The sequence below is a fragment of the Lupinus angustifolius genome, chromosome LG16 (assembly GCF_001865875.1).
Source record: "Lupinus angustifolius cultivar Tanjil chromosome LG16, LupAngTanjil_v1.0, whole genome shotgun sequence".
NCBI lineage: Eukaryota > Viridiplantae > Streptophyta > Magnoliopsida > Fabales > Fabaceae > Lupinus > Lupinus angustifolius.
Window position 1 is genome coordinate 843,327 of NC_032024.1, and position 12,532 is coordinate 855,858.

Here is a 12,532-nt window from a genome sequence, read left to right on the forward strand (position 1 = left end):
ACTTCATAATTGAACAAACCCAACAATTTTTTTATTATAATACAAAGCAATGCAACTCATTTTATAATACTGATTAAGGTAAAACATGTTTACTTTCCAAAAGCCTTAACAAAGTCAGATTCATGCAATATACAAATTACTAAACTTTTTAAATAAGAAATTCAACCAAATTTCATATGGAGACCCTGAACAAATATCAGAATCACAGAGTAAATAAAAATGATGAGAATCATACTTCTTACAAAATGTACTAGTTTATAAGTAACACAACAACTCAGGTTGATTCATGCTGGAATATGATGATGACAGATTCAAATCAAGAGTGAGTCATATGTGCTGATAGTATAAAAAATTTTATACTGTCGATGCATAGATTTTAAACTGTATCAGCAAATATTAATTTCATATAATATACCATGCAATACATGGTATGCAGATTTATCAACCCTTCTATTTCTAACTTCCTGTTGCTAGAAACTACAATAAACTAGAACAAAAAATGAAAACAGCAACAAGAACCATATACCCCCTACTATATGAATCAAATAAGGAAAATCAACATGATCCATAACAACATTGGTTCTAAAAGCTTTTCACTTTATCTCTGAGGTAAAAAAGATTAAAACAGTAATCCTAAAAAAACCCAAAAGATTAAGAGTTAGAGATCGAACAAAACTTACGGTTTTAAATTTGATCACGACTATTACATACGTCAATACATTAAGGTTTTTGCGATCACCAAAATGTATCAAGGTCTAATTATAGTCCATCGGTCACATTAGCCCATAACTATTCGAAACATCAAGGTTTTGGAAGTTTCCGAAATCGTAAAACTTCTGTCTCTCATTTATTTTCTTCACAAATAAATACAATACACTCTTTTCATTTTGGGGTCTAAAAACTGAAAACCCTTTCTTCCCACTTTCACTTTCTGCATCAAAATCAATCCCAATTTCAAATAACTGATTTTTTTTATGGGAAGAAAATCAACAGAGCAAGAGGAGGAGCCTCTGCCGGACCACCTCCGTTGCAGCCGCACCGACGGCCGGAAATGGCGATGCCGGCGGAGAGTGATGATAGGCTTGAAGCTGTGTGATACTCACTATTTTCAAGGTCGTCATCGCCAGAATAAGGAGAAGGTTCCTGATTCACTCAAACTTCAGAGAAAAAGCACCAACAACATCAACAACAACCAAAACGGTGACGTTTCAGAAAACGTGGAAATTAGGGAAAAATTGATGAAGAAGAAGAAGAGGAAGCAGAATTCAGAAGATGTAATTGGGCCTGCGAGGAAGAAGAAAAAGAAAAATTGTGATATAAGGCTAGAATTGTTAACGATGGTTCTGGAGAGAGAGATTCAGAAAAGGGATAATAAGAAGAAGAAGAAGAAGAAGAAGAAGAAGAAGGAGACAAAGAAGAAAAATCAGAAAGAGAAGAAGAGGAATATTATGGAAGAAGAAGTTGATGAAGATGAATTGTGTTACAGTGAAGAAGAGTTAAGAAGAGAATTGCCAAATGGCGTTATGGAAATTGCTCCTGCTTCTTCAATGCACAATGTGGGTTCTTATTCTGATGCTAAAGTTTCGAGCTTTGATCGGAGATCGGCTACACTTACAACTCGTTACTTCAGGTCAAAGAATGTTGACAGGAACACCAATGTAAGTGTTCTTTGCTTTTTAAATTCTTGATTGTCACACTACTTGTGCTTATGTTTTTTAAGGTTGTTTGTTTTCTTTTACGCAAAGCGGAAAAATGATTCAGGTCTATGTGTTTTAAGAAAAGGGGGAAAATGATTCCGGTGCTTGTTTTTTCAGATTGTTTCATGTGGAAGGAACTTGAAGAAGGGTAAGAGAAAGAGGAGGTGTCATTGGTGCCAGAGGAGTGAGTCATGGAACTTTATAAAGTGTTCTAACTGTGAGAAGGAGTTCTTCTGCATGGATTGTATTAAAGAACGGTTAGGACTTTTTAGTTTGTTTACACCGATTTTTATCATGAAAAATTGAAACTGTGTGATATTATTTGTGCATATACTTACTTTCATGTTGAATGTCCTGCTTCATTGTTAACTTTGTATTATATTTTGGACAATGCTATTAAGTTTGATTTGATCAGTTAAATACCTTGTTGGAGATTTTTCATGTGGCAGTTCTAGAACTCCTTAGTTGAAAGGATATCCTTTTGAATTAGTTATCAAAGTTCATACTTCTTTCTTGCCCCTGTTCTTTTGTGGTAATTTTTGGAAACGGTGATACCACACTGATCAACAATGATCAGTACTAAATACTAACTACTGATATACTTACCAGTTTGAGGTATGCAGTCTGCATCTTTGATGTTGAGGTTCAGAATATTAGGTACTTGCAAATTTAATTTTTGAAACAAATTTAGGTATTCTGAGACTCAAGATGAAGTTAAGATGGCATGTCCAGTTTGCCGGGGAACTTGCACTTGTAAAGATTGTTTTGCAAGTCAACGCAGAGACAATGAAAGTAAGGTCTGATATCAATGTTGGATGCTTTTCTACTCTAACACTTCAATTTTCTTCCCTTTCTTTCCAGGAATATTTGCATGGTAAAAGCAGAGTTGATAGAATATTGCATTTCCATTATTTGATCTGTATGCTTCTTCCTGTATTAAAACAAATAAGTGAAGACCAGCAGACTGAGCTAGAAATAGAAGCAAAGGTTAAAGGTAGTACATCATTTTCAGACATGGATGATTTCTGAATTAGTTTTTACTGATAACAACATGATTATCTTTGATGCTTTTGTTTGGGACAGGGAAAAGAGTTTCTGATATTCTCATCAAGCAGGTCCAGTTTGGTTGCAATGAGGAAAGTTTCTGGTAAGATCTCTTCCTCTGATGCTATTAAGTTCAAACCATTCATAGTGCTTCATGCTAACAAATGTAATTTTGTGTAACACTTGTCTCAGCAATCACTGCAAAACAACCATTTTGGATCTTCATAGAAGTTGCCTTAGTTGTTCCTATAGCCTTTGCTTAAGTTGTTGTCAGGAATTTAGCCAAGGAAGCACCTCTGAAGAAATTAGCTCTTCTATGTCCAAGCTACCTGACAAAATGAACACTTGCATTGCCAGTGAAAGCCACCTTTCAGACGATAAAGCCAGTTCTAGTAGCAATTTAAGTGCTATTTCAATATTGCCTGAGTGGACGAGTTCTAACGGCACTGGCAGTGTATCATGCCCTCCTAAAGAGCTAGGTGGTTGTGGTGACAGCCACCTTGATTTGAGATGTATTTTTCCATTAAGTTGGGTCAAAGAGATGGAAGTAAAGGCAGAAGAAATAGCTTGCAGCTATGACTTTCCTGAAACTTTGGATAAAAATTCAAGCTGCTCACTATGTAATGACAAAGATCATGAAACTAATGGGTATAAGCAGTTGCAAGAAGCCGCTCAAAGAGAAGATTCTAACGATAATTGCTTGTTTTATCCCACAGTTTTGGACATCAGACACAATCATTTTGAACACTTTCAGAAACACTAGGGTAAAGGTCATCCTGTAGTAGTGCTAGATGTACTCCAAAGTACATCAAAGCTCAGTTGGGATCCACTGGTAATGATCTGTGCTTATCTTGAGAGGAGCATTACAAGATATGAGAATGATAAGGACTTACTTGAAGCCTGTTTGGATTGGTGCGAGGTCAGTTTATCCATTAACTCTAAGTTGTAATCTTTTTAAATTGATACTATTTAGTATAGCAAAAAAGTCAGTGCTAGCTTAGGAAGGTATTTCTTCAAATTAATGTATGACTTAATATAGATTAATTTTTGTTTGCCTAGTTATTACTTATTGCTAGTGGTAATTGGCATACATAGGTGCTTATACACATCATGTTTGAATCTTTGATCTATGTACTTAATAACAGTGGAGCTGCACTTTAAACCCAAACAGAAAATGTTAATAAGTGTAGTATTATTAATTTGGGAAATCTTACTCCGTGGCAGGTGGAAATCAACATTAAGCAGTATTTTACTGGGTCACTTAAATACCAGTCTCATAAAAATACTTGCCATGAGATGCTGAAACTAAAGGGGTGGTTGTCTTCGCAGCTGTTCAAAGAACAGTTTCCAGCCTATTTTGCTGAAGTAATTAATGCTCTACCAGTTCGAGATTACATGAACCCCGTGTCTGGTCTTCTGAATTTAGCTGCAAATTTGCCAAAAGGGAGTTCAAAACATGACACAGGACCATATGTCTATATTTCATATGACTGTGCTGACAAAGAAGCTGTTTCTGTGACAAAGCTCTATTACGACTCATATGATGTGGTGTGTTCCCTTTGTTATATTTCTTTTAACTTCTTAAATATATCTATCTAGAATAATACTTTCTCTGAACTTATAGTTTATATATTTATTGAAATCTAGAATGGAAAAGTGGTGTATATTACTATATTAGTATGGAATGCGCTTCTTTTTTATATTTCATATAGGATCTTATTCTGAAGTAATAAGCATCCTCATGTAATGCTTCCTGCTCGGGAAGACTGATTACCCCATGTGTGCAACGGAGACCCTGTACCTTGTATATGTGCTTGTTGTATGTCTGTATGTGAAAACACAACTTTTCCCACTAAGTCATGCTGCACCTCTTATTCTTACAGTTGTACAAATTTTGCTAGTTTTTTTTATTTTAGTAGCCTTGCTGTTCATAGTTATATTCAACAGACCACTCAACTATGTCGAAAAGTATATATTAAAACCAAAAATTACCCCAGTCCTTATTCAGATAATCTGCTTAATAGAAATTATTTCCTTAGTCCAAATAAAAAAAAATTGTTTGTGAACTTACCTAGCTTTATTTTAATAAGCATTTAATATTGGTCTATGCAAAGAAAAAGAAGTATGAAGTACATAGTATCGTCGTGTTTTGAGTTATTGCATACTCCAATATATGTGGGAGAGAGCTTCTCTCCTTTCAGGTATTCCTTTTTTTCTTCCCATGCTTGTTTTCCAATACGATGCATGCAGTAGATGATGCTTCAAAAATACTAGACAAAAAATTGGTTTTGCTCCAAAATGTTAGTGTGAAATAGCAGTTCCTGGTGCACTTAGCAAAATCTTCTTGTGCACATAATAAGTTACATGGTGCTGCTTACTGTGTCTTACCAGGTTAATATTATGGCACATGCCAGAGACGACCCTCTGTCTGCAGAGCAGCTTACTAAAATAAGAAGGCTATTGAAAAAGCACAAAGCTCTGTGTCAAAGGGAGTCTTCTAAAAATACTACAGACAATGCAGAAGACACAGAACAAAAAGTGTTGTGGAGTATGGTAAGAGACAGAAAGGACTTTTTCAGGAGAGTTAATAGAACATCTTGCATCTCCACTGAAGACAGAACAGTCGGTAGTCAGTGTTCAAATACAAATATTTCTGCAGACGGAGAATGTGGTTCCAACTCTGATACTGAAAAAGTACAAAGCTCTTTAACTCACCAAGGGACAACTCAACATGACGAAATATCTCCAGATCATGATCCTGGAAATCCCGTTGAAAACACAGCCGGTTATAAAAGTAAAATGCTTACAGAGAATTGTGCCCTATGGGATGTCTTTCGAAAAGAAGATGTACCGAAGCTCTTAGAATACCTTAAAAGACATCACAATGAGTTCTCTTATATTGATGCATATCATGAGAAGGTAAGTTCAAAACAAGACACTACCTAAGCATGATCTTGTTTGAGTCGGTGATGATTGGTTTTGTTTCTCTTATGCAGATGGTTCATCCAATTCTAGATCAGAGCTTCTTCCTTGACGATACTCACAAAATGAGACTAAAAGAGGAGTTCAGTAAGTATACCTATGTGTTTTCATAAGCTATCACATTCCTAGGTAGCTTAATTGACTCACCTTCACTTTTAACAGAAATTGAACCATGTACTTTTGAGCAACATATTGGAGAAGCTGTCATCGTTCCTGCTGGATGTCCATACCAGATTAGAAATCCTAAGGTCTCTTTTTACATTAATATATGATATTCTCTTCTCTCTGGTTAATTTAAACAACAGAATTTTTCAACTGTTCTTAAACTTGATATACAACATTGTTAACGTGATTTTTACATTTTGAAATTTCTTGACAATCTCAAATTCGAAGTCTTGCATTTAAGCAAATGATTCCTCAAGATTGTATCAGTGTATGCCCCTATCAACACTTGCTTTGTGTGCATGAAGTTAGAAGGAAAAACAAAGAATGAACACACTAATGACCTTACTTTCTACATGATTGTTGGTGATATTATTATCCCAGCATTAATATATTTAGGCCTTTGATTTTCTCAAGTTGTCTGAATTTATGACCAGTGTATTTGATTCTCTGCAGTGTTGTGTTCATGTGGTGTTGGAATTTGTGTCCCCTGAGAATGTTACTGAGTGTGTCAAATTGATCGATGAGGTCCGTCTACTCCCGAAAGACCATAAAGCAAAAGTAGACAAGTTAGAGGTAGATTTCATAATATTAATTTCCAGTTACTACTTTATTCTCTTAGATGTATGCATGAATTGACAAGGTTGTGTTTCATGAAAACAGGTGAAGAAAATGGCCCTTAATAGCATGAGTACAGCAATAAAAGAAATACATGAACTTACATGCAGAACATGATTCCATAAGCCAACATATATTCTTAGATACCTTTGAACCTCGTGTCTGTGGCTTTAAACCATGTCTTGTTTTTGGTATATAGATTATAATTCCCAACCCCATTATTCATTAAGATCTAGCATGGTACTTAAGTTGATTACTTCTACTTTCAATTCTATTTTGTTTGTTGTGATATTTATCTTACCTTATTCTTGGATAAAAAAAAAGTATGGTCTGTATACTTCTACAAATGTTTACTTTTGAAGAGAAATTTTAGGAAATTAAAGAGTGAGAAGAAAGAAAAAAGTATGGTGTGTGAGATATTCATGATGGAATAAAAAACAACACATGCTTAGATATGTCATGAAGCCATCAAAAATCACCTTTGCATTGTTGAAACAGTGGTTCTAAGGGTCATGAGTATAATAAGCAAGGAATTTGAGCATTTCTATTTGGTGGTTGAGGGAATTGAATGTACTTTCCTCACTCAATGGGTTATTTTCTTTCTTTTTTTACACATCTAAATGCAATTTTGATCCAAATATTATTGTACTAATATCATTTTTCAATAAAATAGCCAAACATAAATCACTTAACCTTGAACTCACCTTAAAAAATTTGTGAACACTCACCCAAATCCACACAACAAAACCTGTGATGAACCAACTACTCAAAATTGCACTCATTCTTTCTCTCTCTCTATATATATATAGTAATCATATGAAGTGTGATATGTTAGGATCCCTTGCTAAAAAAGCATTTTAAGAGGGGGGAGAAATACTCACTGCTTCTATTCTTACAACTTACATTTTTCTTGTAAATTGTGATGCTCACAGTAATAACTATTGGAAATTAACCAAAATAAATTCAACCAAACCTTAGTCTCATTATATTAATGGGATAATTACATGAATCGAAAGATGCATAATATTATATCATAAATCATATCCAATGATTATTAATCCTATATGGTTTGTGTTCACTCGTAACAATTCTTTGCTACACCAAGTTTATGCATAATCGGTCCTAAGCCTGAATAAAAGATAGGTTATGTTATACAATCAACTACCAACGTAAAATTTTGTCGAATTTCTATAATATAAATCAACCAAACCAAAATAAGTACAATGCCAAAATAGGGCAAATGTGGGTTAACCCTTTAGGAGAGGTAAAATGTTATGGATTATGCTGTCAAAATTGTTTCTCTAGAGCTTCAACAAAGAAGGAAAGTTGATCAAGGAGCCATGAGTCCATCAATTGTATAAGAAAGAGACTTTGCCCAATCAGCTCTAAGTAGCAATGTCTGCAGTGTCTTCATGATATTGTATGAAGGATCAAGCTTCCGCTGCCAACCCTACAAAATGAATAATTACCAATAACAGGTCAATCACATAAGCAAATACATATTGTAAAGGGGATAAGAACTTTAGGATGAGTATGGGTAAATGGCTTTATTAAGTACTTGTTCAATAAGCTATTCTTACATAAGCTAAAGAGCTTAAAGGAAGATCTTTTAAAGGAGCCTTTGCAAGAGCTTATGAGAACAGTTTTTATAAGCTTATGGAAATAGCTAATTACCTTCCATGGTCTTTTTCTAGCTATTACAATAAGCTTATTAGAGAAGCTTATGAAAATAAATTCTTATCAACTTATTTCGAAAAGGCTTATTGAATAAGCACTTAACTAAACTCTTCAGCCAAACACACCCTAAACCTCTAATGCTATCATCATATACAGTATTGTTTTCCATGCATGTCAATCAGGTAGTAAAGTCTAAAGTGAACTTGAATGTGAAGTGAGAAAGTTAGAACATTTAATGGGTTGAGATCTTGATGCACTTATCAAAGGTGGATACACACTCACTTTCTTACTTTACACCAAGCTTAATTTAGAAGGGTATCATGCTTGAACAATGTTACTGACTACGGTAAAAAGAAGAAAAATAATTACCTCGAGAACCAAGGTAGTCACCATGACAGTACAAACATTGCCATCAATATTAACTCTATGACGCCTAACTTTCTCAAGTAATTGCTCCATGCAATCTGCAGGATGAACCAGGTCACCTTCTGGGGTGCCCCAAAATGTAAACGCCTCTTCCACTTCCTGTTTAAAAAACAAGCGGAAATGTATAGATTGTCAAAAATCATATTCAAGGAGAGTCCAAAATACAGGCGATAATATAAGAAAACAATACACATAATTGTTTAGAAATCAATCAGTCAAACAAAAAAAAACATTGTCAATGGCTACTTGCAAAGTCGTGATAAAATGAAATATTATCCCATTTTTGTGTGTCAAGTAACAAAAAGCAAGCCTTAGTCCAAGGACCAGAAAAGTCTGCATTGTGTATTAGTCTATATATAATATATTCATGTGCATACAAATGTTGATAATAAATGTCACAGAACTTAACCATATTTAAAAACAAGTAAATGCAAGTGGGGGAAAACAAAAGAAACAATATTTTACCTCAATAAAAGCCTTTGGATTTGGGCAGTTCTGTTGCTTTGATAAACGGAGACAAGATTCTGCAGCAGTCCGGCCATCTCGGCGGGCAACAGCTTTGAAAAATTCAAGTAAATTTACCCGATCACTACCAGCAAGTTCAGCAGTCATGCCTACATCAAGGAAAACTACATGAGGCTTTGATTTGAAGAGCCGCTTGCGAGACTTGCTCTGAGGCACTCGAACAAGGATATTTCCAGGATGCATGTCTGCATGAATGAAGTTGTCCACCTGAAAGAAGACATTCCAAAATCTTGGAAGTTAAAACTATATGGTGTTCAAAATTAAAACTGCTACAGAACTTGCCTTCTTTCAGTTCCAACTAAGGATTGGGATATAAATGATAATTAATTGATCAACATGTGCAGTAAAAAATACGGACTATTATTTTGACAGAAGGAAATCATTATAGATAAGCAATTACAGCCATAGATGAAATTATCCTCCCAAAATAAACAAGACAAGCTAATTACTAAGAAATGGTTCTCATAAAGATCTATATTAAAAAATGAAAACCCCTCCAAATAGTCATTAGCTAAACACCGTAAAGTGCTAAGAAAACCAGATTACCCCATAGCAAAGACAGCTTCAAGAAACAAATCTGGATTGTCTAAAGCACACCTGCTAAATGCTAGTTGTATTATCTAGGGATATGCTTACTTGTTATTTATACGCATGGACAAACACATTTTAAAATATTATGCTGAGTTCTATTTGTCTTTTAAGCATTTACAACTTAATGCAGCACTCAAAAATTAGCATCAGCCAATAATAAACTCGTGCATGTTTTAAAATTAAATAAATTATATGTGCATAGGACTAAAAACCAATGTTTAAATTTTCATTGCAATAAACTCGGTATTAAGTATTGTATTTTCAGTTTTGTCAAATGCAAATACTAGTAAAATCTTGTGTTAGAAATGAAAGCTTTAAAAATGATTATATCACCGACCAGAAGTTAGCAGTGGCACAAAAATTTGCAAATGAAATAATTTACCAGAAGCATCTTCAAAAGTGCGTGAGTCCCAATGTGAGCAAGAGCAGATTTAGTCTGTTCATGCCCTGGAAGATCATCTATGTAACGTGCGACACTTTCTCCCTTTTCATATGTTTCCACCAAAACAGCAGGATGCACAAATGGGTAGACTGGCTTAGGGAAAGAAACATCTTTCCACCGACGGAAATTGTAAATAAAACGGCTCAAATGGGCAGCTTCCCTTGCAAGGTCAACTTGAAACATCATGAAAACTGCAAATTGCTGTACACTCTCATCTAATCTTAACCAATTGAGAGCAGGAATAGACTTTGAAATTTTTGCCACCAAATTAATAATAGCAAAATCCCTCCTAATTGATTCTCCCACACCAGGATGTCTGACCTTCACTGCAACCACAAGGGGCTTTGCTTGCTGAGCAGGATTTCTCTGTTTTAATGAAGCACGGTGCACTTGTGCAATACTTCCGGATGCAACAGGCAGTTCTTCAAAATTCTCAAAAATTTCAGATATTTTTCGACCAAATGCTCTTTCTATAGTTTTCTTTGTGTAGCTAAAACTATGCTCAGGAGCTTTGGTATGAAGTTCTGAAAGTTTAATGCATAAATCTCGAGGAAAGAGATCAGGCCGGGTAGCTGCCCACTGGCCCCATTTTATGAATGCCGGACCTGATTTTTCTAGTGTACGATGAATGACCCGTAGCCAGAGTTTCCTGAAGTTTGGTCCAAAGTAATCTGCAAATGGTGCCATCACGATGCTTGGAGAGAATAGTACTGCTAGATAGAGAGCTCTCACAAGTAAGACAAGACCTTCTACTGCCATAAATACAAATGAAAACATGTAGCTGTAACCATCTTGAGCACGCATATACAAATCACTCTGTGATTGGTAACGTTCTACATCTACCCAATTATGCTGAGCCAATGCATGCTCTCCACACGCAAATGCAAAAATACCAGGAACTAGCAAATAGGAACGAGATAAAGCCAAGCTCACTGCCTGAGCAATTATATTTATGGTAGAAAATGAACCATGGCCACTGGAAGAATACTTTCTGTATAGCAACTTCCATGGAACCAGAGAATGATGTATGACTGCATTACTCGCCGAGGTTGCAGAAAAGTTCCTAAAAGAAGAGCATTTGTGAAAGCTTTGCCCAGTCCCATGGGACCTATACCACAAAAATGAATTATGTAGTTGACTAGGAAACTTATATTGCATGTACAACCTGCATTGACGGATATTCGGTCCAACTGAGGCAATTGCTCCATTTCTACTCACATCCACATGTCTGCTTCTATAGATTCTAAGAAGAGAGTGGGCAACTCTCCTTATATCCCCAAGCATCTAAAGTCTGCAAACCAATCATTATGTCAATCACAACAATGTTTTATCACATAATTCAACTGAATTGCCAGTTATTTTATTCATAAATACAGTGAATAAATAAATCGTCATTTAGCTACCAGTGGCACGAGTGGCTGATGCTATGACCACCCCCAATTTTAAAAAAATTGTCGGCGCTGCCCATTTCTCTTCTAATAGTCTTTTATACCTATCATTTCTCTATTAAAAAAACAGAACATCCCTTATTCCCTCTTTTACTTTCTCCATCCACTTAATTATTTGTTTACCGGAAAACCTAAAAAAAGAAGATATACTACAAAGAAATAGAGAAAAGAAACCTAGAAATTAAAATAAGGAGTTAAGGGCAGCTACAAAGGGTGCGACTATGCGCCCCAGTTTCGATAAGCTCACCGAGAACTGAGAAGTAAAGGGCAAGGCAATTGCAGCAAAGCAGAGAGTGAATGATGTTAAAATTTCTTACATACAATATACATATGCTAATTAAGCTTTTTTGACTTATTCATACCAAAATCCTGGTAGCTACAAAAGTTTCTCTTCAATTCTTCTAACAAAAGACAAAAAATAGTTGAAAACTAGGTTGAAACAGAGTACAAAATGCACCTACTATTTGTTCCTAACTTTTTGGAGCCTTCACCCAATCTTATTCCCAAATTTTTTCATGATATATTTGTATTGCAATTACTTTTGTAGCTAAGTTACATGGAATATATCTCCACTGTCCAAGGTATTTAGCAATGGTGTAAAAGATCCAAGCTTTATCATTCATACCACTATAAAATTAAAATCCAGATTCAACCCCAAAATTAAAACGCACTAAAGTTTAATCCTTTAAACAAAAAAGCACACACCATACATCACTAATTAACACATTTAATTCAATAGCAGAAAAACAAAATAAAAAACGTAGTACGCAAAAATGAAACAATTTGGAAACAATAAAATGAAAAGGGGAATAATTGATAGAAGAGAGAACCTGTGCGTGAAGGAAAAGAACATGCTAGTTTTTGTGAGATAGAACAATTGATTCAATCTCATACAATAACAAAGAAACCTAAGATCTAAT

General features: G+C 35.0%; 1 protein-coding gene and 1 pseudogene across 2 annotated transcripts; one reads left to right on the forward strand and one right to left on the reverse strand.

Moving 5' to 3' along the window:
• Positions 841–6,765, forward strand: LOC109330112 (annotated as a pseudogene).
• On the reverse strand, positions 7,766–12,532 carry LOC109329906 (probable serine/threonine-protein kinase abkC). Of its 2 annotated transcripts, XM_019563798.1 has the most exons (6): positions 12,443–12,532; positions 11,330–11,455; positions 10,105–11,227; positions 9,072–9,338; positions 8,550–8,705; positions 7,766–7,953 (listed from the first exon to the last, which is right to left on the reverse strand). In XM_019563798.1, the coding sequence occupies exons 2-6, from the start codon at positions 11,446–11,448 to the stop codon at positions 7,834–7,836; spliced, it is 1,785 nt and encodes a 594-aa protein (XP_019419343.1). In that variant the 5' UTR covers positions 11,449–11,455; positions 12,443–12,532; the 3' UTR covers positions 7,766–7,833. The 2 variants fall into 2 exon arrangements, with proteins under 2 accessions (XP_019419343.1, XP_019419342.1); XM_019563797.1 differs by having other exon boundaries at positions 10,105–11,455.

Coding starts and splice junctions, on each gene's coding strand:
- LOC109329906 (XM_019563797.1), bottom strand. CDS start 11,448: ATGCTTGGGGATATAAGGAGAGTTGCCCACTCTCTTCTTAGAATCTAT. Junction 9,339..10,104: donor CACTTTTGAAGATGCTTCTG/GTAAATTATTTC, acceptor GTCTTCTTTCAG/GTGGACAACTTCATTCATGC. Junction 8,706..9,071: donor ATCCAAAGGCTTTTATTGAG/GTAAAATATTGT, acceptor TTTTTTAAACAG/GAAGTGGAAGAGGCGTTTAC.